The sequence below is a fragment of the Anomaloglossus baeobatrachus genome, chromosome 6, assembly GCF_048569485.1.
Source record: "Anomaloglossus baeobatrachus isolate aAnoBae1 chromosome 6, aAnoBae1.hap1, whole genome shotgun sequence".
Taxonomy (NCBI): Eukaryota; Metazoa; Chordata; class Amphibia; order Anura; family Aromobatidae; genus Anomaloglossus; species Anomaloglossus baeobatrachus.
The window spans coordinates 284,830,880-284,857,123 of NC_134358.1; the positions used below are offsets into that span (position 1 = coordinate 284,830,880).

The 26,244-nt window shown below is 41.9% G+C and overlaps 1 protein-coding gene across 1 annotated transcript in view; it reads left to right on the plus strand.

Annotated features, from left to right (window-relative positions):
• CDH18 (cadherin 18) overlaps positions 1 to 26,244 on the plus strand; it is a 1,183,629-nt gene that overhangs the window by 790,257 nt on the left and 367,128 nt on the right. The window contains exon 6 of the mRNA XM_075314869.1: positions 19,915 to 20,096. Coding sequence (XP_075170984.1) covers positions 19,915 to 20,096 — 182 coding nt within the window. The remainder of the gene's footprint in view (positions 1 to 19,914; positions 20,097 to 26,244) is intronic.

A 26,244-nucleotide genomic window follows, 5' to 3' on the forward strand; every position in this document is an offset into this window, starting at 1 on the left:
GTCACAGGGGAGAGCGTATGAAAAACCCTGGAGGGAAGGATAAGACAAGGTTCGTCAATCTTTTCCTGGGTAGAAAGCATAGAGCGAGACAGGGCGTCTGCCTTGTTATTCTTACTCCCAGACAGATAGTTGATGGAGAAGTGAAAGCGGGAGAAAAACAAGGACCAGCGGGCTTGGCGAGGATTCAGACGCTGAGCGGTTTGTAAGTACGTCAGATTCTTATGGTCTGTATAGACCTGGAAAGGATGTTTCTCTCTTTCCAGCAAGTGACGCCACTCCTCCAAGGCTAATCTCAAGGCGAGCAGTTCCCTATCCCCAATGGTATAGTTTCTCTCTGCCGGTGAAAAAGTTTTCGCAAAGAAGAAACACGGCCTTTTTCTACCTGCACCGTTCTTTTGATACAAGACCGCACCAGCACCCACTGAAGAGGCATCAACCTCTAAGAGGAAGGGCTTACTCTCATCGGGTCTTTGAAGAATGGGAGCAGTTGAAAAGTGTCTTTTTACTGCCTCAAAAGCCTGAGATGTCTCAGTAGACCAGGCTTTGGGATTAGCACCTTTCTTAGTCAAGGCCACCAAAGGGGCCACCAAAGTAGAAAAATGGGGTATGAACTGCCTGTAATAATTTATGAATCCTAAGAAGCGTTGCACCGCCTTCAAGGAATGAGGTTCGGACCATTGCAGGACAGCAGAGAGCTTCGCAGGATCCATAGCCAGGCCCTCTTGTGAGATAATGTAACCCAAAAAAGGCAATGAGGACTGCTCGAATACACATTTCTCGAGCTTAGCAAACAATGAGTGCTCCCTTAAACGGGAAAGGACAAGAACGACATCCTGACGATGAGTCTCCAGATCAGGAGAAAAAATCAGGATGTCGTCCAGATACACCACTACTGAGGATAACAGTAAATCCCTGAACACATTGTTTATGAAGTCCTGAAATACTACGGGTGCATTACATAACCCAAAAGGCATGACGAGGTATTCATAGTGACCGTCTCGGGTGTTAAAAGCGGTCTTCCATTCGTCACCCTTTCGAATTCGTACCAAGTTATACGCACCCCGCAGATCCAACTTCGTAAAAACTTGAGCTCCTCTCAGTCTGTCAAAGAGCTCCAAAATTAAAGGTAATGGGTATTTGTTCTTTATTGTGATTGCGTTGAGACCCCTGTAATCTATGCAGGGACGCAAATCACCCTCTTTCTTCCGAACAAAGAAAAACCCAGCTCCTGCGGGAGAGACAGACTTACGAATGAACCCCTTCTCTAAACTCTCTCTTATATAGGTCGACATGGCCTCCGACTCAGGTATCGACAGGGGGTAAACCCTGCCTTTAGGTGGAACCGAACCTGGGATAAGGTCTATGGCACAGTCATACGGCCTATGGGGTGGAAGAACCTCAGCACCCTGTTTGGAGAACACGTCAGCGAAATCCAGATAGGGTGTAGGTATGGGAGAGAGATCAGTAGATGCAACCGCAATGACCTTAGGTGGTAAGGGAAGACATCGGGACTGACATTTCGAACCCCAACTAATAATGCTGTCAGACTCCCAGTCAATGTGAGGAGCATGAGTCCGAAGCCATGGGAGACCCAGAAGGACGTCGTCTATACCCTCAGGAAAAACAAGAAAAGAAATCTCCTCTATGTGACCCTGAGGCAGGGAAAGGCGCAAGGGAACTGTCCTCAATGTAATGGAGTCAGACAACATAGTTCCATTAACAACACGGACAGGAATAGGCGCCTCTAACATGATAGAGGGAATATTGTGTCCCTTTACAAATCCTGAGGACACAAAAGTCCCGTCAGCTCCGGAATCCACAAAAGCCATAATAGGCCATGTATTCTCAGATAACGAGAGCTGACCTGGGATACAACACTTAGAGGGTGCAGAAAACGTCTCTAGTAACCCCCCTCTAATGGTTACTAGGCCAGGGAGTTTCCCTGACGACTAGGACACTTGTTGGCATAGTGCCCAGCCTGACGACATACGTAACATATAGGAGGACCAGACTTGCGTAATCTGGAAGACGTATGACCTAACTCCATAGGAGTGGGAAATGTTTCAGATGCTGAGGAAGATGGTAGTGGACCCTCAACAACTGAAATAGCCCGATGCTTAGGGCGTGAGGAAGAGACCTCGAGTCTACGTTCCTTATGGTGTACATCGATCCTCGTTGCTACTGTGATCAAGTCCTCCAGAGAAGCAGGGACCTCACGAGTAGCAAGAGCATCCTTGACATAGCCTGCCAACCCTCTCCAGAAGATAGGAATCAACACCTTCTCTGGCCAATCTAGTTCTGCCACCAGAGTTCTAAAAGCAATGGCATAAGAACTAGTGGATACCGAACCCTGAGATAGATCTAACAGTCTCAGAGCCGCATCATGGGTAACCTGCAGACCCATGAATACCGCCTTAAGAGCATCAAGAAAGTCTTGATGTCTCAGAGTAACCACATCAGAGCGCTCCCATAGGGGAGTCGCCCATTCTAAGGCTTTGTCCTGAAGTAAGGAGATGATAAAGCCTACTCTGGACCTCTCCGTAGAGAAGCGAGAAGAGTTGACCTCTAGGTGTATCTGACACTGACTAATGAAACCACGACATGATCTGGCATCGCCAGAATATCTGTTTGGCAGAGCAAGTCGAGGATCATGTGCAGATGTCACCATGGTCTGAGGTTTATCCTCTATACTCTTGAGCCGTGACTCAAGTACTTGTATGTAACGGTGTAACTGCTGATATTCTGCCATAACTTCCAGACCCTTGGCTCAGTCCTAATGTTAAGGGGGGCTGTCTGATAACCTAAAGGAGTATCAGACAGTCAGGGTCCACCGTGCAAAGACTCTGCTGCAGACTATGGCAGAGTGCAATACCTCTGTTAACTCACAGAAGGATATAATACGTAAGTAAAGCAATTCCTCCCTTACTTGGAGGGTGTGTGGAATGATCTCTGTTAATAATCACAGAGACAAAGGCAATGTGTGCGAAATGGCACCTACCTAGGTCCGCTCTTCTAGTGGTGAAAAAGAGACGAACAGCAGCGTAAGCCGCACAAAGCTCCTACCTGCGTTCGCTCCACTAGTGTGCGAGGACACGAAGCACTAGATATGGCACCTGCCTAGGTCCGCTCTTCTAGTGGTGCAAAAGAGACGAACAGCAGCGTAAGCCGCACAAAGCTCCTACCTCTGTTCGCTCCCCTAGTGTGCGAGGATACGAACAACTGCCAGACGCAGTATAAGGAACGTTACCCTAGCGGCAACGTCCACCTACGAGTCGAACCACAAGGCCCAGCCAGACCATGTGCCTCAGGCACCTGCCTATGTCCGCTCCCCTAAGAGGTAAGGATACGGACAGCAGCCGAAGCTGTAAGGTATAAGAACGCTACCCTGCCGGTAGCGCTCACCTAGCATAGACAGAGGAATGCCTAAAGGAGCGCGCACAGAGCGTCTACTCTTATGCATGAACCAAGAGGACTGAGCGCCATGCGGCGTGTGTCAGGGTCTTATATAGACTCTGTGCCTCATCCAAGATGGAGGACACCAGAGCCAATCCGCTGCCAGAACGACAGGAGTGACATCATGCTAGCCTATCACTGAGCAAGGCATCACAAGCACATGACCAGCGACCAATCGGTATAGAAGGTGTCAGAGACATATGACCTCGTGTCAGCGATGATGTCACCCGCACATGTGCAATGGCTCCAAGATAGGACTTAGTCTCTGGCGCTCGCACATGTGCAGTAGCAACAAATCTGGACTTAGTCTCCAGCGCTCGCACATGTGCAGTAGCAACAAATTTGGACTTAGTCTCCAGCGCTCGCACATGTGCAGTAGCAAGAAATCTGGACATAGTCTCCAGTGTTCGCAGCAACCGTAACAGTACCTCCCCCTCAAGGGCCCCCCTCCCGGCAACGCAGGTAATCTGCAACTAAGTCGGGAGCATGGACAGCCTCCTCAGGCTCCCAAGAGCGATGTTCCGGGCCGTAACCCTCCCAATCTATCAAGAAGAACCTGCGCCCTCTAACCATCTTAGAACCAACTATGGCTCGTACCTCATAGCTAGAGCGAGACGAATCAGAGGCAGGAGAGTGCACTTCACGAGCGTGAGGTAAAATAGCCAGCTTTAGCAGTGAGACATGGAATTTGTCATGAATCCTAAGATGGACGGGTAACTTCAATTGGTAGACTACAGGATTTACCTGTCGAAGAACCTCATAAGGACCCAGGAAGCGAGGAGCAAATTTGACAGAGCTCACTTTAAGTCTCACGTGTTTTGCAGAGAGCCACACAAAGTCCCCTGGAGAAAAGACAGGAGCCGGGCGACGAAACCAATCGGACACCATCTTCATACGGTCCTTAGCTGCTTGGATCGACTCTTGAGTCCGATCCCAAACCTCTCTGGCATTAGTTGCCCAGTCGGCCACAAGAGGAGGAGGTGCAGCAGCGGGAAACGGTACCGGTACCCTAGGGTGTTGCCCATTATTGAGTACGAACGGTGTCTGCCCAGTGGCCTCAGCCAGCGAATTGTTAATGGCAAATTCTGCCCAGGTTAGGAGGAAGGACCAGTTGTCGTGGTTCTCAGCAAAAAGTGTCGAAGGTATATAATCATAGATTGATTGGTACGCTCAACCAAACCATTGGTCTCCGGATGGTACGCCGAAGAGAGATTCAACTCAATTTGCAGAAGGCTACAAAGATCTCGCCAGAAACAGGAAGTAAATTGAGGGCCTCTATCACAAATGATACGATCTGGCATCCCGTGAAGCCTAAAGACATGCTTGAGGAATAGTTTGGCTAGTACCCTGGAAGATGGGATTCTCGATAACGGTACGAGATGAACCATCCGGGAGAAATAGTCCGTAATGACCCACACAAATCTATGTCCCTGTGAACATGGAAGATCACCCACAAAGTCCATGCCTACCACCTCCCATGGTCTATCTGGCACTGGTAAAGGATGCAAGAGCCCAGCCGGTCTCTGCCGTAATGGACGGTTGCGAGCACACGAGTAGCAGGAACCGACATATCTCTTGACGTGGCTGGCTAAGTGTGGCCACCAATACCACCTCTCCAGTAACTCTCATGTCCGCCTAATACCAAAATGCCCACCCACCTTTGAGGTGTGGGCCCATGACAGTATATCATTCTGTCGATCAGGTGGAACAAAGGTCTTGCCCGGTGGGATTTGGTCTAACGTCACAGGGGAGAGCGTATGAAAAACCCTGGAGGAAAGGATAAGACGAGGTTCGTCAATCTTTTCCTAGGTAGAAAGCATAGAGTGAGACAGGGCGTCTGCCTTGTTATTCTTACTCCCAGACAGATAGTTGATGGAGAAGTGAAAGCGGGAGAAAAACAAGGACCAGCGGGCTTGGCGAGGATTCAGACGCTGAGCGGTTTGTAAGTACGTCAGATTCTTATGGTCTGTATAGACCTGGAAAGGATGTTTCTCTCCTTCCAGCAAGTGACGCCACTCCTCCAAGGCTAATCTCAAGGCGAGCTGTTCCCTATCCCCCAATGGTATAGTTTCTCTCTGCCGGTGAAAAGGTTTTCGCAAAGAAGAAACACAGCCTTTTTCTACCTGCACCGTTCTTTTGATACAAGACCGCACCAGCACCCACTGAAGAGGCATCAACCTCTAAGAGGAAGGGCTTACTCTCATCGGGTCTTTGAAGAATGGGAGCAGTTGAAAAGTGTCTTTTTACTGCCTCAAAAGCCTGAGATGTCTCAGTAGACCAGGCTTTGGGATTAGCACCTTTCTTAGTCAAGGCCACCAAAGGGGCCACCAAAGTAGAAAAATGGGGTATGAACTGCCTGTAATAATTTATGAATCCTAAGAAGCGTTGCACCGCCTTCAAGGAATGAGGTTCGGACCATTGCAGGACAGCAGAGAGCTTCGCAGGATCCATAGTTAGGCCCTCTTGTGAGATAATGTAACCCAAAAAAGGCAATGAGGACTGCTCGAATACACATTTCTCGAGCTTAGCAAACAATGAGTGCTCCCTTAAACGGGAAAGGACACGAACGACATCCTGACGATGAGTCTACTGATCAGGAGAAAAAATCAGGATGTCGTCCAGATACACCACTACTGAGGATAACAGTAAATCCCTGAACACATCGTTTATGAAGTCCTGAAATACTGCGGGTGCATTACATAACCCAAAAGGCATGATGAGGTATTCATAGTGACCATCTCGGGTGTTAAAAGCGGTCTTCCATTCGTCACCCTTTCGAATTCGTACCAAGTTATACGCACCCCGCAGATCCAACTTCGTAAAAACTTGAGCTCCTCTCAGTCTGTCAAAGAGCTCCAAAATTAAAGGTAATGGGTATTTGTTCTTTATTGTGATTGCGTTGAGACCCCTGTAATCTATGCAGGGACGCAAATCACCCTCTTTCTTCCGAACAAAGAAAAACCCAGCTCCTGCGGGAGAGACAGACTTACGAATGAACCCCTTCTCTAAACTCTCTCTTATATAGGTCGACATGGCCTCCGACTCAGGTATCGACAGGGGGTAAACCCTGCCTTTAGGTGGAACCGAACCTGGGATAAGGTCTATGGCACAGTCATACGGCCTATGGGGTGGAAGAACCTCAGCACCCTGTTTGGAGAACACGTCAGCGAAATCCAGATAGGGTGTAGGTATGGGAGAGAGATCAGTAGATGCAACCGCAATGACCTTAGGTGGTAAGGGAAGACATCGGGACTGACATTTCGAACCCCAACTAATAATGCTGTCAGACTCCCAGTCAATGTGAGGAGCATGAGTCCGAAGCCATGGGAGACCCAGAAGGACGTCGTCTATACCCTCAGGCAAAACAAGAAAAGAAATCTCCTCTATGTGACCCTGAGGCAGGGAAAGGCGCAAGGGAACTGTCCTCAATGTAATGGAGTCAGACAACATAGTTCCATTAACAACACGGACAGGAATAGGCGCCTCTAACATGATAGAGGGAATATTGTGTCCCTTTACAAATCCTGAGGACACAAAAGTCCCGTCAGCTCCGGAATCCACAAAAGCCATAATAGGCCATGTATTCTCAGATAACGAGAGCTGACCTGGGATACAACACTTAGAGGGTGCAGAAAACGTCTCTAGTAACCCCCCTCTAATGGTTACTAGGCCAGGGAGTTTCCCTGACGACTAGGACACTTGTTGGCATAGTGCCCTGCCTGATGACATACATAACATATAGGAGGACCAGACTTGCGTAATCTGGAAGACGTATGACCTAACTCCATAGGAGTGGGAAATGTTTCAGATGCTGAGGAAGATGGTAGTGGACCCTCAACAACTGAAATAGCCCGATGCTTAGGGCGTGAGGAAGAGACCTCGAGTCTACGTTCCTTATGGTGTACATCGATCCTCGTTGCTACTGTGATCAAGTCCTCCAGAGAAGCAGGGACCTCACGAGTAGCAAGAGCATCCTTGACATAGCCTGCCAACCCTCTCCAGAAGATAGGAATCAACACCTTCTCTGGCCAATCTAGTTCTGCCACCAGAGTTCTAAAAGCAATGGCATAAGAACTAGTGGATACCGAACCCTGAGATAGATCTAACAGTCTCAGAGCTGCATCATGGGTAACCTGCAGACCCATGAATACCGCCTTAAGAGCATCAAGAAAGTCTTGATGTCTCAGAGTAACCACATCAGAGCGCTCCCATATGGGAGTCGCCCATTCTAAGGCTTTGTCCTGAAGTAAGGAGATGATAAAGCCTACTCTGGACCTCTCCGTAGAGAAGCGAGAAGAGTTGACCTCTAGGTGTATCTGACACTGACTAATGAAACCACGACATGATCTGGCATCGCCAAAATATCTGTTTGGCAGAGCAAGTCGAGGATCATGTGCAGATGTCACCATGGTCTGAGGTTTATCCTCTATACTCTTGAGCCGTGACTCAAGTACTTGTATGTAACGGTGTAACTGCTGATATTCTGCCATAACTGCCAGACCCTTGGCTCAGTCCTAATGTTACGGGGGGCTGTCTGATAACCTAAAGGAGTATCAGACAGTCAGGGTCCACCGTGCAAAGACTCTGCTGCAGACTATGGCAGAGTGCAATACCTCTGTTAACTCACAGAAGGATATAATAAGTAAGTAAAGCAATTCCTCCCTTACTTGGAGGGTGTGTGGAATGATCTCTGTTAATAATCACAGAGACAAAGGCAATGTGTGCGAAATGGCACCTACCTAGGTCCGCTCTTCTGGTGCAAAAGAGACGAACAGCAGCGTAAGCCGCACAAAGCTCCTACCTGCGTTCGCTCCACTAGTGTGCGAGGACACGAACCACTAGATATGGCACCTGCCTAGGTCCGCTCTTCTAGTGGTGCAAAATAGACGAACAGCAGCGTAAGCCGCACAAAGCTCCTACCTCTGTTCGCTCCCCTAGTGTGCGAGGATACGAACAACTGCCAGACGCAGTATAAGGAACGTTACCCTAGCGGCAATGTCCACCTACGAGTCGAACCACAAGGCCCAGCCAGACCATGTGCCTCAGGCACCTGCCTATGTCCGCTCCCCTAAGAGGTAAGGATACGGACAGCAGCCGAAGCTGTAAGGTATAAGAACGCTACCCTGCCGGTAGCGCTCACCTAGCATAGACAGAGGAATGCCTAGAGGAGCGCGCACAGAGCGTCTACTCTTATGCATGAACCAAGAGGACTGAGCGCCATGCGGCGTGTGTCAGGGTCTTATATAGACTCTGTGCCTCATCCAAGATGGAGGACACCAGAGCCAATCCGCTGCCAGAACGACAGGAGTGACGTCATGCTAGCCTATCACTGAGCAAGGCATCACAAGCACATGACCAGCGACCAATCGGCATAGAAGGTGTCAGAGACATGTGACCTCGTGTCAGCGATGATGTCACCCGCAGATGTGCAATGGCTCCAAGATAGGACTTAGTCTCTGGCGCTCGCACATGTGCAGTAGCAACAAATCTGGACTTAGTCTCCAGCGCTCGCACATGTGCAGTAGCAACAAATTTGGATTTAGTCTCCAGCGCTCGCACATGTGCAGTAGCAAGAAATCTGGACTTAGTCTCCAGCGCTCGCACATGTGCAGTAGCAAGAAATCTGGACATAGTCTCCAGTGTTCGCAGCAACCGTAACATGAAGGGCATGTGCTGCAAACTGAAGCCTTCAAAAAGGTTACAGAATTGGTAAATGGGGACAACTGTGCATTCAGTGATATGATTTCACTCATATTTATCCTAAAATAATAGCTCACAAGAAAACAAGAGGGAATGAAGGAAGAACAGCAACTTGTGCATTGTCTTCATTGCCCTGTGTCTGTTGGAGACCCTGAATTTATATAAGCAGTGGATGACACTGACATACGGAAAATGAAGAGAATGATACTGTCTATGACATATATCTGTCAAACTGGAATGAAGAAAATTAATGTACAAGGTCATCAAAAGCTCTGGTCAGCAAGCCAAGCTGCATACTTGAATGTTTTGGGGGTGGCAGGATTTCTGATATTAAGCAAAGAAATGTCTATTGTAAAGACATACATTTACATCCAAGCTATAAAAGAAAAATTGGGGATTACTCTGGTTTGCAAATGAAAGGGAATCCAAATTCAATTATAACCAGGGTAAGCTGTGTTACCGCCTCTGAAGCTTTCACTTAGCAGATGCCTACTGATTAACCAACTGACCAGAAGACTTTTCTCTATTCCCTGCCTGTGTCAAGGCCTACAACAATTAGCTGATGCAAAAGTATATCTAACTTGATAGACCAGATGTTCCATCTGCCATTACAACAATATGACATATTTTAGTCAGCAGAAATGCACTTTTTAAACAACTAAGTCCACTCATGGCTAGACTATGTTCTATGTCAATCAGATACCTTGAGGGCCAATCCCATGGATTTTGCGTTAGCAACTGGGACTAGTGGAAACAACTGGGCTAATTTCCTCTGGGTACTGACATGTCCAGCCTTAAGTGTACTGACTGGGAGGGGATTCAGAGTGGCCAGTGATATTGTCACACGCAACCAGACAAAGGTTTTTTACTACCAGAAAGGACAATTTTACATTTGTCCATATAAATCAGGCATGAATCCATGGCGATTTTTATTTATTTGCAGTTAATAAAAATTATTAGATCAACCGCACCAACTGTCTTCCCTGATTGTTGCTGTTCTTCCATATAATTTTGCAGCAGACATAACTGAAGGCTCATGATCATCCAGACATCTATGATCTGTCTATCAAGGCATCTATACTGTAATACTGCTGGGGATGCTGTCGCTGGATCTACCATACCAAACATCTCATTGACTGCTCCATCTTATTTTTATATGCTGCAACATCATTTGCTGTAACTGTCAGGGGACAGTCCCATCAGCTACAAATCTCCCTGCTGCTCATTGTGCTATTTATTGCTGTTGCATATGGAGCATCATTTCTGGGTACAGACTGATAAACATTTTCTTGCCTGTATAGTTTTCGTTTTATAGTATGTGGTTTCTGATGCCAAGCATGGCCATGTTAACCATATACAGTGGGGAAAATAAGTATTTATTACACTGACAATTTTGCAAGTTTTCCCACCTACAAAGAATGAAGAGGTCTGTGATTATTATCATAAGTACACTTCAACTGAGACAAAAAAAAAAAAATCACATTCTATTTTATTTAAATAATTAATTACCATTTTATTGCATGATATAAGTATTTGATCACCTATCAACCTGCAAGAATTCTGTCTCTTACGGTCTTATTTTTTTCTTTAAGAAACCCTCCCACCCTCATTACCTGTATTAACTGCACCTGTTTGAACTCATTACCTGTATAAAAGACATATATCTATGCAATCAATCACATGCCAACCTCTCCACCATGGCCAATACCAAAGAGCTGTCTAGGGACACCAGGGACAAAATTGTAGACCTTCACAAGGATGGGATGGGCTACAGAACAGTAGGCAAGCAGCTTGATGAGAAGACAACTGTTGGCACAATTATTATATAATGGAAGAAACATTTGATGACTATCAATGTTACTTAAGGCTAACGCGATGTTGTTGTGGTCACGGAATTTGTGACGCACATCCGTTCTCGTTAGTGACGTCTTTGCGTGTGACACATATGAGCGACCAATAATGATCAAAAATACTCACCTTATCGTTGATCGTTGACACTCTGTCCATTTCCCAAATATCGTTGCTGTTGCAGGTACGATGTTGTTCATCGTTCGTGCGGCAGCACACATTGCTATGTGTGACACCGCAAGAACGAGGAACCTCATCTTACCTGCGGCCGCCCGCAATGAGCAAGGAAGGAGGTAGGCGGGATGTTCGTCCCACTCATCTCCACCCCCTTCGCTTCTATTGGGCAGCCGCTTAGTGACATCGCTGTGACACCGAACAAACCGCCCCCTTAGAAAGGAGGTGGTTTGCCGGTCACAGGGACGTCGCTAGGCAGGTAAGTAGTGTGTCAGGACCGAGCGATGTTGTGCACCACGGGCAGCGATTTGCCCGTGACGCACAACCGACGGGGGCGGGTACACTCGCTAGTGATCTCGCTAGTGAGATCGCAGCATGTAAAGCAGCCTTTAGTCTGGGACTCCATGCAAGATCTCGCCTCTTCATGTAAGGATGATTCTAAAAAAGTTCAAGAATCAGCCCAGGACTAAATGGAAGTACCTGATTAATGATCTGAAGAGAACTGGGACTATAGTCTCAAAAAGTACCGTTAGTAACACACTATACCGTTATGGATGAAAATTCTGCAGGGCATGCATGGTCCCCCTGATCACGCCAAGACAAGTTCAGGCCCATTTGAAGTTCACCAATCACCATATGGATAATCCAGAGGAGGCATAGGAGAAGGATATATGGTCAGATGAGACCAAAATAGAACATTTTGGTATCAACTGCACTTGCTATTTTTGTAGGAAGAAGAAGGCTGAGTACAACCCCAAGAACACTGTCCCAACTGTGAAGCATGGGGATGGAAACATCAGGACAGGGCGACTACACAGTATTGAAGGAAGGATGGATGAGGCCATGTATAGCGAAATTTTGGCTAACAGCCTCCTTCATTCAAAAAGAACATTGAAGATGGGTGAGTCTTCCAGCATGACAGTGCTCCAAAAACAAACAAGGCAACTGAGGAGTGGCTCCGTGAAAGCATTTTAAGGTCCTGGAGTGGCCTAGCTAGTCATCAGACCTGAACCCAACAGAAAATCTTTGGTTTGAGCTGAAACTCAATGTCACCCAGAAGTAGCTCGAAAACCTACAAGATCTGTAGAAGATCTGTATGGAAAATTGTTCCCAAATCCCTGCTGCAGTGTGTGAAAACCTAGTCAAAACTACAGGAAACGTCTGACCTCTGTAATTGGAAACAAAGGTTTCTGTACCAAATATTAAGTTCTCTTTTCCTATTTTATCAAATACTTATTTGATGCAATAAAATGCAAATTAATTATTTTAAAATCATACAATAATATTTTTTGGATTTTTTTTTCTTTTGCTTCTATCTGTCACAGTTGAAATTACAGACCTATCCAGTCTTTGTATCTGGGAAAACTTGCAAAATCGTCAGTGTATCAAGTACTTACTTTCCTTACTGTATGTCCTTGCTTCCCACTGTGTTTCATACATAGTTCTGCACTACATTGCTATAGTCTGGGCACATGAGAAGTGTTTTGTATAGCTAACTCCTCCACCCCCAAGCGATGTTCTGTTTTTTTTCTCCCCTTCTTTCATGAGACAAACTGTTTTAATTTTTTCCTTTGTATAGCTGTATTAGGGCATGTTGTTTGCAAAATGAGTTGCACTTTGGAATATCACCATTCATTATACCACATAGTGTACTAAAAAATGGGAAAAAAATACAAATGTGGTGAAATTACAAAAACGTTCAATTCCACAGAAGTTTTGTAAGTTACTTCTTTACCATGTTCACTATGCAGTAAAACTGACCTAGCAATATGATTCCCCAGGTAACTATACGTATGTAGATATCAACAATGTATAGTTTGTATTTTATTTAAATGATGAAAAAAATTCTGAAAGAATTTTGCTTTTGTCGCTATTTTCCGAGACCATAGCATTTTCATTTTTCAGGATTTAGGTCTGTGTGAGGGCTTATTTTTTGTGCCCTGAGATGACATTTTTACTGATACAATTTTAGGGTAGATGCATTGTTTTGATTGTCTTTTATTGCATTTTATTGCAATGTTGTGGCGACCCAAAAAATGTAAATCTGGCATTTGATATTTTTTTCAATATGCCGCTTTTCAATCAGATTAATTTATTTTATATTTTGATAGATCTGACATTTCTAAATGCAGCAATATTAAATATGTGTATTTTTCATTGCTTTATTTTCATTGAGGCAAAAAGGGGGTGATTTGAACTTGTGTTTTTTTATTCTTTATATATTTCTTAAAAGTTTTTTCTTAATTTTTACAGTATTTTATGGTTCCTCTAGAAGACTTGAAGCTGCAATCATTTAATCGCCTGTGCTATACAGAGCAATGCATCAGCATTGCTTTATATAGCAAAAATCATCTCCTATGAATGCCAACTCGCAGCCAGCATTCACAGGAGGATCATGATGTCAGGCATGGGAGTCATCAACAAAAGCAGGGGCTGTCATCAACTGTAATGACAACCCCTAGGTGCACCTCGATCAATTTAAGAGTGTCCTACGGCAGTATTAGTGGAAAGGAAAGGAAGGATTCTTCTGAGTGTAAACAGATGTGATCTTCCTTACCTTATATTCTTTTCTCCAGATATTCATAGATGGTAAAAGTTGACTGAAAAGATAAACAAATGTACATAACTTGTATATAAATGTGAAAGAATTGAAGGTGTAACTGGCTTAGTGGGAAACACAGTAGCCTATGCAAGAGTTTCTATGCTCCCACCATGTTTGCTTGGGTTTCCTCTGGGTATATCAGTTTCCACCCACACTTCAAAGATATACTGACAGGGAATTTAGATTTGTAGTCCCAATGGTGACAGTGATGAAGAAGTGTGCACAGTTCTGTGGAATTAATGATGCTATAAGTAAAATAAAGAAAATGTATTATTTTGGATACTTTGTGACGCAACACAGAGAAATATAAGAAAAAAGCAGCCAAAAGAAACTACTTTTTAAACAAATGTAAGTTCAAAGACATTCTTTTTCCCATAGCATTTTTTTAAGATGCATTTTATCACTTTCAGTATGTGCAAGTTGAGCTCATTTTTCTTTATCATTTAACAGCTGATGCCTGTGATACTATATTTTCAGATAATCGAGCTGTAGTTTTTAGTCAGGATTCAGTGCGGCAGATTCCAGTGTAATGTATGCAGGCTCAGTAGTGGAAAATGATTTCATCTCATCTTGTGGAGTAATTCCGGTGCATACCTCACAAAGACTAAGGCTTAACGTTAATAGTGTGATTGTGATTCATGGCTAGTCACAGTTGGTATCAATTTAGATTTGGTACTTTGTTTTGGGTTTAACTGTAAAAAAGGAAGCTTTTAAGCAATACATCAAAATAGAAGTATTTCCTAATGGCAGTTTTATTTTCCCTTTAGAAAAATTGGAAATGTAGCAAATAAAGTACAACTTGTGTTGAGCTATTAGCTTTCCACAAGTGAATGATAAATGATTCATTACAACAAATGCTTTTGTACAAAGGCAGAAAATCATTTGGTTTGGCTTCATTATTATAATAAAGTTGCTTATATTTACCAGGGACGTTATTTATTCTGTTGCATTTTTCATAATGATGCAGACAATGAATAGGTATGACTGGGAAAATGAGTTTCTTGAAAATGCATTAATTTCCAAATAAAGTAGAAATAAAATTAAAAGTGTTTCGATTTAGTCTTTGGAGATGACTTTTTCAAGTTTTTATTGGTAGATACCGTATTTTTCGGTTTATAGGACGCCCCAGATTATAGGACGCATCCCAAATTTAGAGGAGGAAAATAGGAATAAATAATTTTTAATGTTAAAATGAGGGTTTGATTTTTAATCCTAGTGTGTCTTAATTCTAATGCTAACCGAGGGAGCGGCAGTGGTGGAGCGGCTCAGGAAGGTCAAAGGAGACAGGGTCAGTGATGCTGCAGGCTCAGAGGAGGGGGTGTTGCATCTTAGGAGGGTCAGTGGACAGATGGTCTGCAATACTGTAGCCTTGGGTGTGTCGCGGCAGCAGGTGCCATTGATCTGCCAGCATGCTGTGGGGGTGTCACTGCAGTGGAGTGACTCAGGAAGGTCACAGGACAGGGTGTCAAGGTGTCCATGCAGCAGTGGGCACACCTGATCTGACTGCGGACTCCATTGAATCACCCATGGTTGATGCAATAGACTTTAAGGGTACCTTCACACTTAGCGATGCAGCAGCGATCCGACCAGCGATCTGACCTGGTCAGGATCGCTGCTGCATCGCTACATGGTCGCTGGTGAGCTGTCAAACAGGCAGATCTCACCAGCGACCAGTGAACAGCCCCCAGCCAGCAGCGACGTGCAAGCGACGCTGCGCTTGCACGGAGCCGCCGTCTGGAAGCTGCGGAGACTGGTAACTAAGGTAAACATCGGGTATGGTTACCCGATGTTTACATTAGTTACCAGTGTGAGCAGGGAGCAGGGAGCCGCGCACACTGAGCGCTGGCTCCTTGCTCTCCTAGCTGCTGTACACATCAGGTTAATTAACCCGATGTGTAATGCAGCTACATGTGCAGAGAGCAGGGAGCCGCGCACACTGCTTAGCGCTGGCTCCTTGCTCTCCTAGCTGCTGTACACATCGGGTTAATTAACCCGATGTGTACAGCAGCTACATGTGCAGAGAGCCGGAGCCGGCAGCACAGGCAGCGTGAGAGCTGCGGAGGCTGGTAACTAAGGTAAATATCGGGTAACCCCCTTGGTTACCCGATGTTTATCTTGGATACAGCTTACCTCAGCTGTCAGACGCCGGCTCCTGCTCCCTGCTCGCTTCATTTGTCGCTCTCTTGCTGTCACACACAGCGATCTGTGTGTCACAGCAGGAGAGCGGCTTTGAAGAAAACGAACCAGGGCTGTGTGTAACGAGCAGCGATCTCGCAGCAGGGGCCAGATCGCTGCTCAGTGTCACACACAGCGAGATCGCTAATGAGGTCACTGCTGCGTCACAAAAAGCGTGACTCAGCAGCGATCTCGGCAGTGAGCTCGCTGTGTGTGAAGCACCCCTAAGACAATGGACACAGAGGTAGTGCATGTGCAGAAAGGCCTCCGTGGCCATTTTATGTAAGTCCATCAATCTGCATCAATCTGCACATACGCCACCTCCACAACCATTTGAAGTTCATCGTGATAAGCACAGATGATTCAATAGAAGCCTCAGCATAAATAAATTGTTTGCAGCACCTTGGGTGAAATCCTAAATCCAGGATAAGGGATGAAAGTCAAATCCAAGGGATCCTTTTGGTTACCATGTCACAGAAGAAAAGTAAACAGCATCCCAGGTTTTTTTCAATTTTTCTTTAATCCAGCAAGTCAGGCAAATAGAGGCCGCAGCTGTATCAGGTACCCTCAATATCGCTGACCCTGCCTCCTATGACCCCACTCCAACACCGTCGCCCCAGTATGCCATATCTGCATTGTAGGATGCACCTCCATTTTACCACAAAGTTTTGGGTGAAAAAACGTGTGTTGTGTCTTACAATCCCAAAAATATTGTAGTGGTAGTGTAGTGTGTTTAAAAACAAAACAAAAGCTGAACACTTCTTTTCTGTATTTACCTTTAAAATTTTCCTTTTCAACTATGGTACAGAAGAAAATCTTTGTATTAAGTATAGTTCTGTATGTATTGCTCTATTAATTTTGTTCAGGTTACTACCAGATTAATGATCAAAGTGCAAAAAAAATAGTTTTTCCTGTCTACTTATTTCTATCACATAAAAATGCCATGTTGCATATCCCAGATGTTCTCTGTACAATATATAGGGTGCCACCCTGTGGAGAATAATCTCTACATACTTGCATATAAACTACATTCATACTAATCATATACATTACAATAACACAGATATACTCCCAGTCCACACAGACATGGATATATAAATATAAATGCTTACTAAATGAATAGACTTTCACTTACAGAAACTACATGCAAAGGAATTGATTTTACACTTTTTTGTTTATAGAATCATTGCCAAAAGTGTTAGCACTCTTGAAATTATAACAGAAAATTAAGTACTTCTCTCTTAAATTTATTGCAATTACATGTTTAGCTACACATGTTTATTTCCTTTGTGTGTATTGTAACAAAAAAATAAATCTAAAAAATGGCAACTTGGACATAATATCAAACAAAACCCCAATAATGGGAGTGACAAAATGATTGGCACCTTTCCAAAATTGTGGGTAAACAACTTTGCTTTAAGCATGTGATGCTCACTTAAACTCACTTTGGCAAGTAATGTGTGGGCAATATGAAAATCACACCTGAAACCCTATAAAAAATGAAGTTGACTTAACTTTGCCTTCTGTCTTTGCCACACTAAGCATAGAAAACAGAAAAAGGAGAAGAAAACTGTCTTAGAACTTGAAAACAAAAATTGTTGAAAAATATTAACAAATGCCAGGTTACAAGTTATTCTATAAAGATTTTCATGTTCCTTTGTCCATAGTGTGCAACATAATCAATACGTTTCCATTCCACTTTGGCTAATCTCAAAAGACGAAGATGGCAGAGAGAAATTGATGAAAAGTTGAAAAGCAAGATAATCTAGACTGTGGTGAAGCAGCCCCAATAAAGTTCAAAAGAAATTCAAGCTGTACTGCAGGTTCAGTGTGCATCACTATCAGTGTGAACTATCTGTTGACATTTGAATTAAATTAAACCATATGGCAGGAGACTCAGGAGGACCCCACTTCATATACAAAGATTATAAACAAAAGCTAGACTATAGTTTGCCAAAATGTACAGGAGCAATCCAAAATCTTTCTGGAAAAGCATCTTGGGGACAGGCAAAACTAAGATAGAGCTTTTGTTAAAGCCCGTCATTCTACTGTTTGCCAAAAATGGAATGAGGCCTACAAAGAAAATAACATATTACTTACAGTCAAATATGGTGTAAGTTCAAAATTGTTTTGGAGTAGTCGTGCTGCCACTTGCACTGGGTGCCTTAAATTTGTGCAAGGCATTATGAAAACTGAAAATTATCAAAGAATTGTGGATCACAATGTAGTGCCCAATGTCAAAAATATAGGTTTGTGTCTAAGGTCATGGATATTCTAGCAGAGCAATGATCCCAAACATACTTCAAGAAGAACCCAGATATTTATGGAAACAAAGCGCTGGAGAGGTTTGAAAAAAACAGCAATGAGTTGAAATCTAAAACTCATTGAACACCTGTGAAAAGATCTTAAAATTGCTGTTAGAAGAAGGTAACCTTCAAATATGAGAGAACAGGCGCAGTGTCCAAAAGAAGAGTGATCCAAATTTCCAGTTGAAAGGTGTAAGAAGCTTGCTAATGGTTATAAGAAGAAATTGTTTGCAGTTATTTATTCTAAAAGGTGTGCATTCAAATATTAACTTGAGGGTGCTAATAATTTTGTCCAGGCTGTTTTGGGGGGGTTTGGGTAAAATTATGTCCAATTTGCCTTTTTTTCTCTGTTTAACTTATGTTGTTCCAATAAACAGAAAAATAAACATGTGTATAACAAAAAAAATAAAATTTCTCATTTTTAAAGCATTCTTACTTTGAAACATTTTTTAAATACTTGCATAAAACGTTTGCGCCGTATTGTGTAGATAGGTGTAAGCTGTATAAGTGTGGTGAACACTCTATATCAGGGGTCCCCAAACTGTGACTTGGGAGCCACATGTGGCTCACGGGCCTGTGATGTGTGGCTCGCAACTGTTTTAGTACTAAGTCTAGCAAAATCTGTAAAGAACAGGTTTCCAGATGGTAAATTATGTGATTAGCCCCACAGAAAGCAGATCTGAATAGCGTTAGAAACCTCTGGATCTTGGTCTATTGCCTCTGTGGGATTTCTTTTAAAAGCTATGGCTGTCACTATTGCCGTAATGGGGGCTCTGGGTGTCACTACTCTGATGGGGGCGGGAGCTGGATGTGGTGCTCGACCTTCTGTCAGTACTGGATGTGGCTCTCAAGGTCAAAAAGGTTGGGGACCTCTGCTTTACATTGAGTCCCTGCCATGATAATGAATTAGTGAATTAAATCTGTAAAGTCAACTTTTAGTGTTTGCTTACCATGATTTTAGGATTTGTTTACATACCATCATAAATAATAATAAGAATTATTCCCCTTCAAGGAGAATGTGTCGTCAAAGAATTAGAAGGTTTTGATCAGCTTTTTGTTTTACATGTATTGTCTTCTACACTGGTCATTGGGGCTTTTTTAGACTCATTCTTCCTGTCTTTTCATAGACAGTGTTCAGCAGGCCTTTTAGTATCAGAGGCAGGGCTACAATAGCAGGTAAAATCTAGATACACAGCTTATAGCAACAAGTTTAACATTTGCAATGTGATGTCATAGCTGACCTCGTACTCACGCCTTTTAAAATGACTTAGCACCCATTCTTTAGATGCTTCAATACAAAAGATAGGTTTAAGGTCTATTTATTGCTCCTAATACACATATAGAATTCCTGAAACAACTGGAAGTTACAGCCTTTTAGAAAATCCTAGTTGGCCAGTGTTAAAATGACAACATTTCTTTACAAATTTCATTTAAATGTAAAAACCCTATTCTTTAACAATTTTGCCTTGCTAAATTGAAAATGTCCTAGCTTCCAGTCCTATGCCAAATCGCATTTTTTGTTCATTTTATATTTGAGCATGGTTCTTTCTTTGAATTTAACATACTCAAATAATTGGTATTTTTCACAAATTTTTCTGTAATGTACCAGCTAATGAATGTTTAGTCATCATTATTCCTTCACAAATATTTCCACAGAACATTACCAACTATACGTTCCAGAATCTGCGCAAGTTGGCTCGGCTGTTGGGAAAATCAAGGCTATTGATGCAGATGTTGGACTTAATGCTGATATCAGGTACTCCATTGTCAATGGAGATGGTGTGTTCTCCATATCCACGGATAAAGAAACAAGGGAAGGAATTCTTTTGCTTAAAAAGGTAAATGCTTAACTTTGATTATGTATAAAGTTTAATTAAAGTAGCTCAGAAAAATTATTGTTGCTTTTTTTACTTTATGTTAAACGTACTGCACTGGTATTTACCAGCTTAATGATAAAAGATGGTATGGAAATGTTGCACTAAATCATAAGTTGTCTTTGTATATAAAATACTGTATCAAGAAGAAACAAAATAGTACTGTAATAAATTTGATTTTAATCTTATAATTTGTCGTCAAATAGTTTTATATGTGAGACATTCTCTGCTGAGTCAGATTTATTATTAATACATTATTTATTATTCATTTATAAGATAGTATCTTTAATAATTTACTAGACTTTTACTTCCTGGAATTTTTATAATTTGGAACTTCAATTTCGTAATCCGCCCACACAGACTTGCTTGTGTAATTTTGGTATAAGGGAGTGCTATCATTATCAAATAGATTTTCTCCTTTAGACATTGCAGGTGATAAGTAAAGTTTATATTATAGTATATTATAAAGTGAATTAAAACTACTATTCAGTTTTGTAGAATTCAAGCAGTTAAACAGCATGTTGGAACATAATTTTACCAAAAAGGTTGGAGCTATTTTTCTGCTAATATGGTATTATGATGTTTGGTTATACTGTATATGTTCAAGGATGTAAAAACTGGCCATTCAAAATCCTATGCACATACGTGTATTAAAAGGGATTTCTTTTCAGGACAAATCTTACCTAAAATGGTCCTCTAACAGTATAAGGTATTTGTCATCTGTGAGCACATTCAATAAGATGGCAGCTTATGTAATGAGGGACTGGACGTATTCCAAAACCAAAGGCACTTTCTTGTAATTTCTTTCTACTCTGGCCACAAGATGAAGATCCTGACCAAAGAATGTTGAGCAGTGATGAGCAAGTGTATTAGTTACTATTCACTACTCGCATGGATAGTATGGTATTCGGGTTACTCATTGCATTGCGCGTTCTTGTGTACTCATCTAGCGATATTCGGATGTCCCGCCCAGCAGGTTTGGCACCTGATTTGCAGCCACTAACCATGTTGAGCTTTATAACAACAGTAATTCCGCAGCCATCTTGGTTGTTTGGCTGGCCACTCAGCGTCATAGGGTCTATGAGAGAGAGAGAATTCAGTTTCATCACTTTCCCATCCATTTCATCCTTTTCCACAGGCCCCGGACCTCTATTTTGGGTCTAGCAGGAAATTATTCGCATTTCCCATTGACTTGCATTCTACTCGTTATTCGGAACGAATACACGAGTATTACAAAGTACGCATTACAATTGTTGCAATTATGAATATTTCGGTACTCGCTCATCTCTAATGCAGAGCGAGCGAAGAACTCTCTAAGTACGGAAGGGATTAATATTATCATTGATGTTGTTACACAATCTTTATTCTTATCATTGATGTTGTTACACAATTGTTATTCTTTTTAGGCCCATTTCTACAGATGGGTTGGAGAAACTTTGCATGCTGTGTTTAGATTGTTGTAAAAATCTTTTTTTACCTGTAATAATTTCAGTATAGTTAGCTGAAACTATTCACAAAAGAGCAATTTGCAGCCAAAAGATGCAATTTATAATTTTTTTCCACATGTTCAATTTCACAGTTCATGCAAATTAATACCTTATGGAGATCATTAGAAGTGCACATATAATACGTGCTGTTATAAAAATGAGGATATTTCTTTATAAAACTTTTAGCATTATGAAAAGCAAATTAATCTATACAAGGTAGAAAATAAAACATTTAACATGAAAACACAAAGATATTTTTTGATCTCTGACCTCAGAGCCTGGAAATACTTGTTTCCTATAACATACAACAGTCAACCCTATGTGATAGCCTTTGTATCCTCTTTATGCTGAAAGTGAATAAATCCACTAGATCTATGTGTTTCTTTGAGTTTTTATGATATCACCAACCAGCTGACAACAGTTCAGTTACTGAATATAAACAGCATGGCTTTGAAAGCTATAGTAGTCCTTAAATAAAAATAGAAAAAATCCTTTAGATTTTATCAGATTTTAAAATGGATTTGTGATGCCATGTCTGCTTATACACTGTTCTTCTAAACAATATATATATATATATATATACGTATATATATATATATATATATATATATATATATATATATGTATATATATATATATGTATATAAAGTGTTCAGCATAAATGAGTACATGCCATTTGAAAAATAAGATTTTAATCAATATCTCATGTATCATTGAATACCAGAACAATTTTAAGAATTTAGACAAAATTTAATTTCATAGAACATTTTTTTAAATCAAGAACATGAAGTAATGTTAATATTTTAACTTTCATTCCAAAATCTTCACTTTTACGCAAACTAGTTGATGCTAAAATGAATGGATGATCCTCAGCCTCATGATTTTTAAGGACATCACCAAGTCTTTTAGGATTGGAATAAAGAAGTTGGCGACATATTGTAACATCAATCTTTTTTCCATGGTTTAAGACTTACTTATTTTAGATGTTGGATGGAAAGTGATGCTAAACTGGTCTTTTCAGAATTCCACATAGGAGTTTTGGTTATGTTCAGATCAGGAGACATACTTGAGAAGTTAATCACTTTGACCCTGTTCTTCAGAAATGCAACAGATGTGTATTTTGTTTCATTGTCAAGTTTGAAAAGTCTACCAAGGGACTGGAGTGATGGTGGCGTGTTTTCTTTCAGAAAAGAGTGGTACATCTGTGAATAATGATTGTTGTTAATGTTGTCTGTGTGAGTGCTGTTCTGAAGCTCCCTCTGGTGGCCAGAAATGGTAGTGGAGCTGAATCTGAGCCTGTGACTGAAATAGGTGTCGGCATTAATTGGGAATTGGGGGAGTCCTATTACAGACAAGTCTGGTCTATATAGGAGAGCACTTTGTGCTTTACAGGTGCTGGTTATAATTGTATTTTTCTCTGTCTCTGTTCCTCGCCTGGAGCTTAATCCTTCCCTGTATCCCTGAGCAAGATTTCTGCAAATAAGTTTTCAGTTTTTGCCTTGCTTCCTTGTTTACACCTTAGGGTGTTGTTTTTCCTTGTTTTGCTTTGTATCTATATTCTTGAAGGTGAAGTTCTATTTCTCTTGTGTTGTGAGCATGGGGGGTTCCCCCTGTGCTAGCTCTCCTGCAGGCAAAGGGATTGTATCCCTGTCTAATTTGATTATTTGCTTTTCTGTATTTTGTGTTCTTTTTTGGTATTTTGTTCTCCCATTATTTACAGGAGTACCTGATATAGTAGGGCTGAGGTTGTATTACCTCCAGGGCCATTTTTACTATCAGGAGTTTGGTATTTTTCTATAGGGATTTTGTACTGACCACAATCAGTTCCTTTCCTTTACTTTGTATCTACTCAGTTGGGCCTCGCCTTTGCTAAATTTATTTTTCCTATCTGAGTATTGTCTTTTCCTATAGCACCATAATCTTTGTATGTGAGGGGCTATCTACTCCTTTGGGGACTACTCTGAGGCAAGGTAGATTTCCTCATTTCATTCTGTGAGGCGTAGCTAGTTTCTCAGGCTGTGATGTGGCGTCTAGGTGTTTAGAAATGCTCCACAGCTACTTCTAGTGTGGTCTGATAGTTAGGGGATTGCGGTCAGCCCAGGTTCCAGCTACTCCTGTTTCTTGGTGTTTTTCACCAATCAGAGTTTTTTGTAATCTTCCACGCTTACCGGATCATAACAAATAATAGTATCAATTACATGTAGCTCCCCGATACCAAGAGCACTCATGGAGCACCACAGAAGGACACTGCCAGCACCATGTTTTACTGTAGGCACCATAGTACAACCTTGCACTGTTAATGCACAGATTTAACAGAAACAGTCAATTACTGGACATGTTATTAACAGCTTCAGTCACTTATTGTCTGCAGCACTCACATGTCCATTCCCTTCTAAACAGAAAGCAAGAAAAATTGGGGCGGAAGTTAAGGGGGAGTTGGAATCTACTAGAAAAATTATACAGGGAGTTTGGTAGGTAAGTATTCTTTTTTTGATCATGATATTTTGCTTTTAAACATAAGAAGAATTTTACATTCCTGTTAACACTGAAGATTCATTGTTAAATCTAATCTGTAACATACTAGCGATTATATTTGGCTCACTACTATGTTTTCTTCCTTTCTAATCTCTGGGATCTATTTATACATTATCTCTTACAAATATGCTCATACAATGTAAAAGCATCATAAGTACCGGTTTCAAAATTGGAATCCTCCCCACTTGGCCTATTTCCTCAAACTAATACACTACATAAACACTTCTTGTGGCTTTTGTTATCTTTACCGTAGTTTATGCAACTGCGTAAACACTGCAAACTTTTTTTAAGCAGACAAAAGTTGGCACAATGGCTTAACATGGCAACTCAGTTGTTAGCTCTTTTGCTTTACAGCACTGCGGTCTTGTATCAAATCCCATCAAGGACAACATTTCAAGGAGCTTGTATGTATTTCCTATGTTTGCATGGGTTTTCTGGTTTTCTTCCTCACTCTAAAGATATGCAGATAGAGAACTTAGACTGTGAGCCCTAATAGAGATAGTGATGATAATCTCTGTAAATTTTTGTGGATATTGAATACTCTATATAAGCAAACCATATTAATAATGATAAAAATAGTGAGATAGGTGGGGATTCAGTGCTGAAGTGCTTATGCGTTTTTCAGACACAGTCATAGGATTTTTCTGCAGTTTCCATTAAAGGATTTACCTTTTTTCAAATTTCTGCAATGAATATTGAACTCTATGGTAGTTGTATACTATTCATATCCACGTAGCTTCCCCTGGTCGTGGCTTTATCATTTCTGTTTTTTGAGCTTACTGAGGAAGATTTCTCAGGTTACCAATAATTATGCCTGTATTTTGGTGTTAATAAATGCATTAGAAAAAAAAAATTCTGACCACATTTATGAAGATTCTTAGCGTCTTTACTGACATGTGCTGTTATATTTCGCAGAGTGTTACAAATCTTAGTCACTATTGAAAAAGGGACAAAAACCAATGCCATGTCCAACCACATCACAGGACACATTAACGTTTTAACCCCTTTGCAACAAATGAGAAAGTGAGCCAGCACCACTCTGGTATAGACAGGAATCTATGTGCCATGTACCAAAATACATAATCACTATTATTAGAGAAACTGCACACTGCACCAAAGTAACCCCAAATAACAATATATATATATATATATATATATATATATATATATATGTATAGATATAGACGTAACTAGACATGAACATGTAAAGTGCATATAGAGTTTATTTAATTACAGCAGAAAAATAACACCATTAAAATAATTTAAAAATAGAGTATAGACTCAGTATCAAGAGGCAGTCTTCATAAAATATCAAACAGTAAGATTGTACAGATATGTCATAATAAAAAACACCTGGTATGACTTTGTATAGGGGTGTATGGTTATGCATAAATTTACACAGAGATGTCCATGCAGATACATGTATCCAAAACTACCTACACAACAACCCACATGAGCATGAAAATGCGATGAATACAATAGTGTAGCATAAATATAGCCATAAGCATGTAAGGTCTACCACAACAGTGCATGCAGTTGTATGCAAAAAAAAAAGGTTTTGGACGAATGTGATCAATATATGATCCAAGGCCTCATGCAGAGATTCCCAAAAATTACAGCAAAGTTCAGTGGGTCAATAGGGACCACATGTACACCATGATACCTCACAATTAGACACGAGGATAAGGATGAACATGACAAACTGATCCAAAACAATGATCATATCGATAGCTTGTTTTCAGGTACGTATAGACACTGATGTGTGAATTAGGCCTCAGCTAAAGGTCCAGTCACACTAAACAACTTACCAGCGATCCCAACAACGATAGGGATCGCTGGTAAGTTGCTAGGAGGTTGCTGGTGAGATGTCACACTGCGACGCTCCAGTGATCCCACCAGCAACCTGACCTGGCAGGGATCGCTGGAGCGTCGCTACACGAGTTGCTGGTGAGCTGTCACCAGCAACCAGTGACCAGCCCCCAGCGCCGCGTGGAAGATGCTGCGCTTGGTAACTAAGGTAAATATCGGGTAACCAACCCGATATTTACCTTGGTTACCAGCGCACGCAGCTACACGTGCAGAGAGCAGGT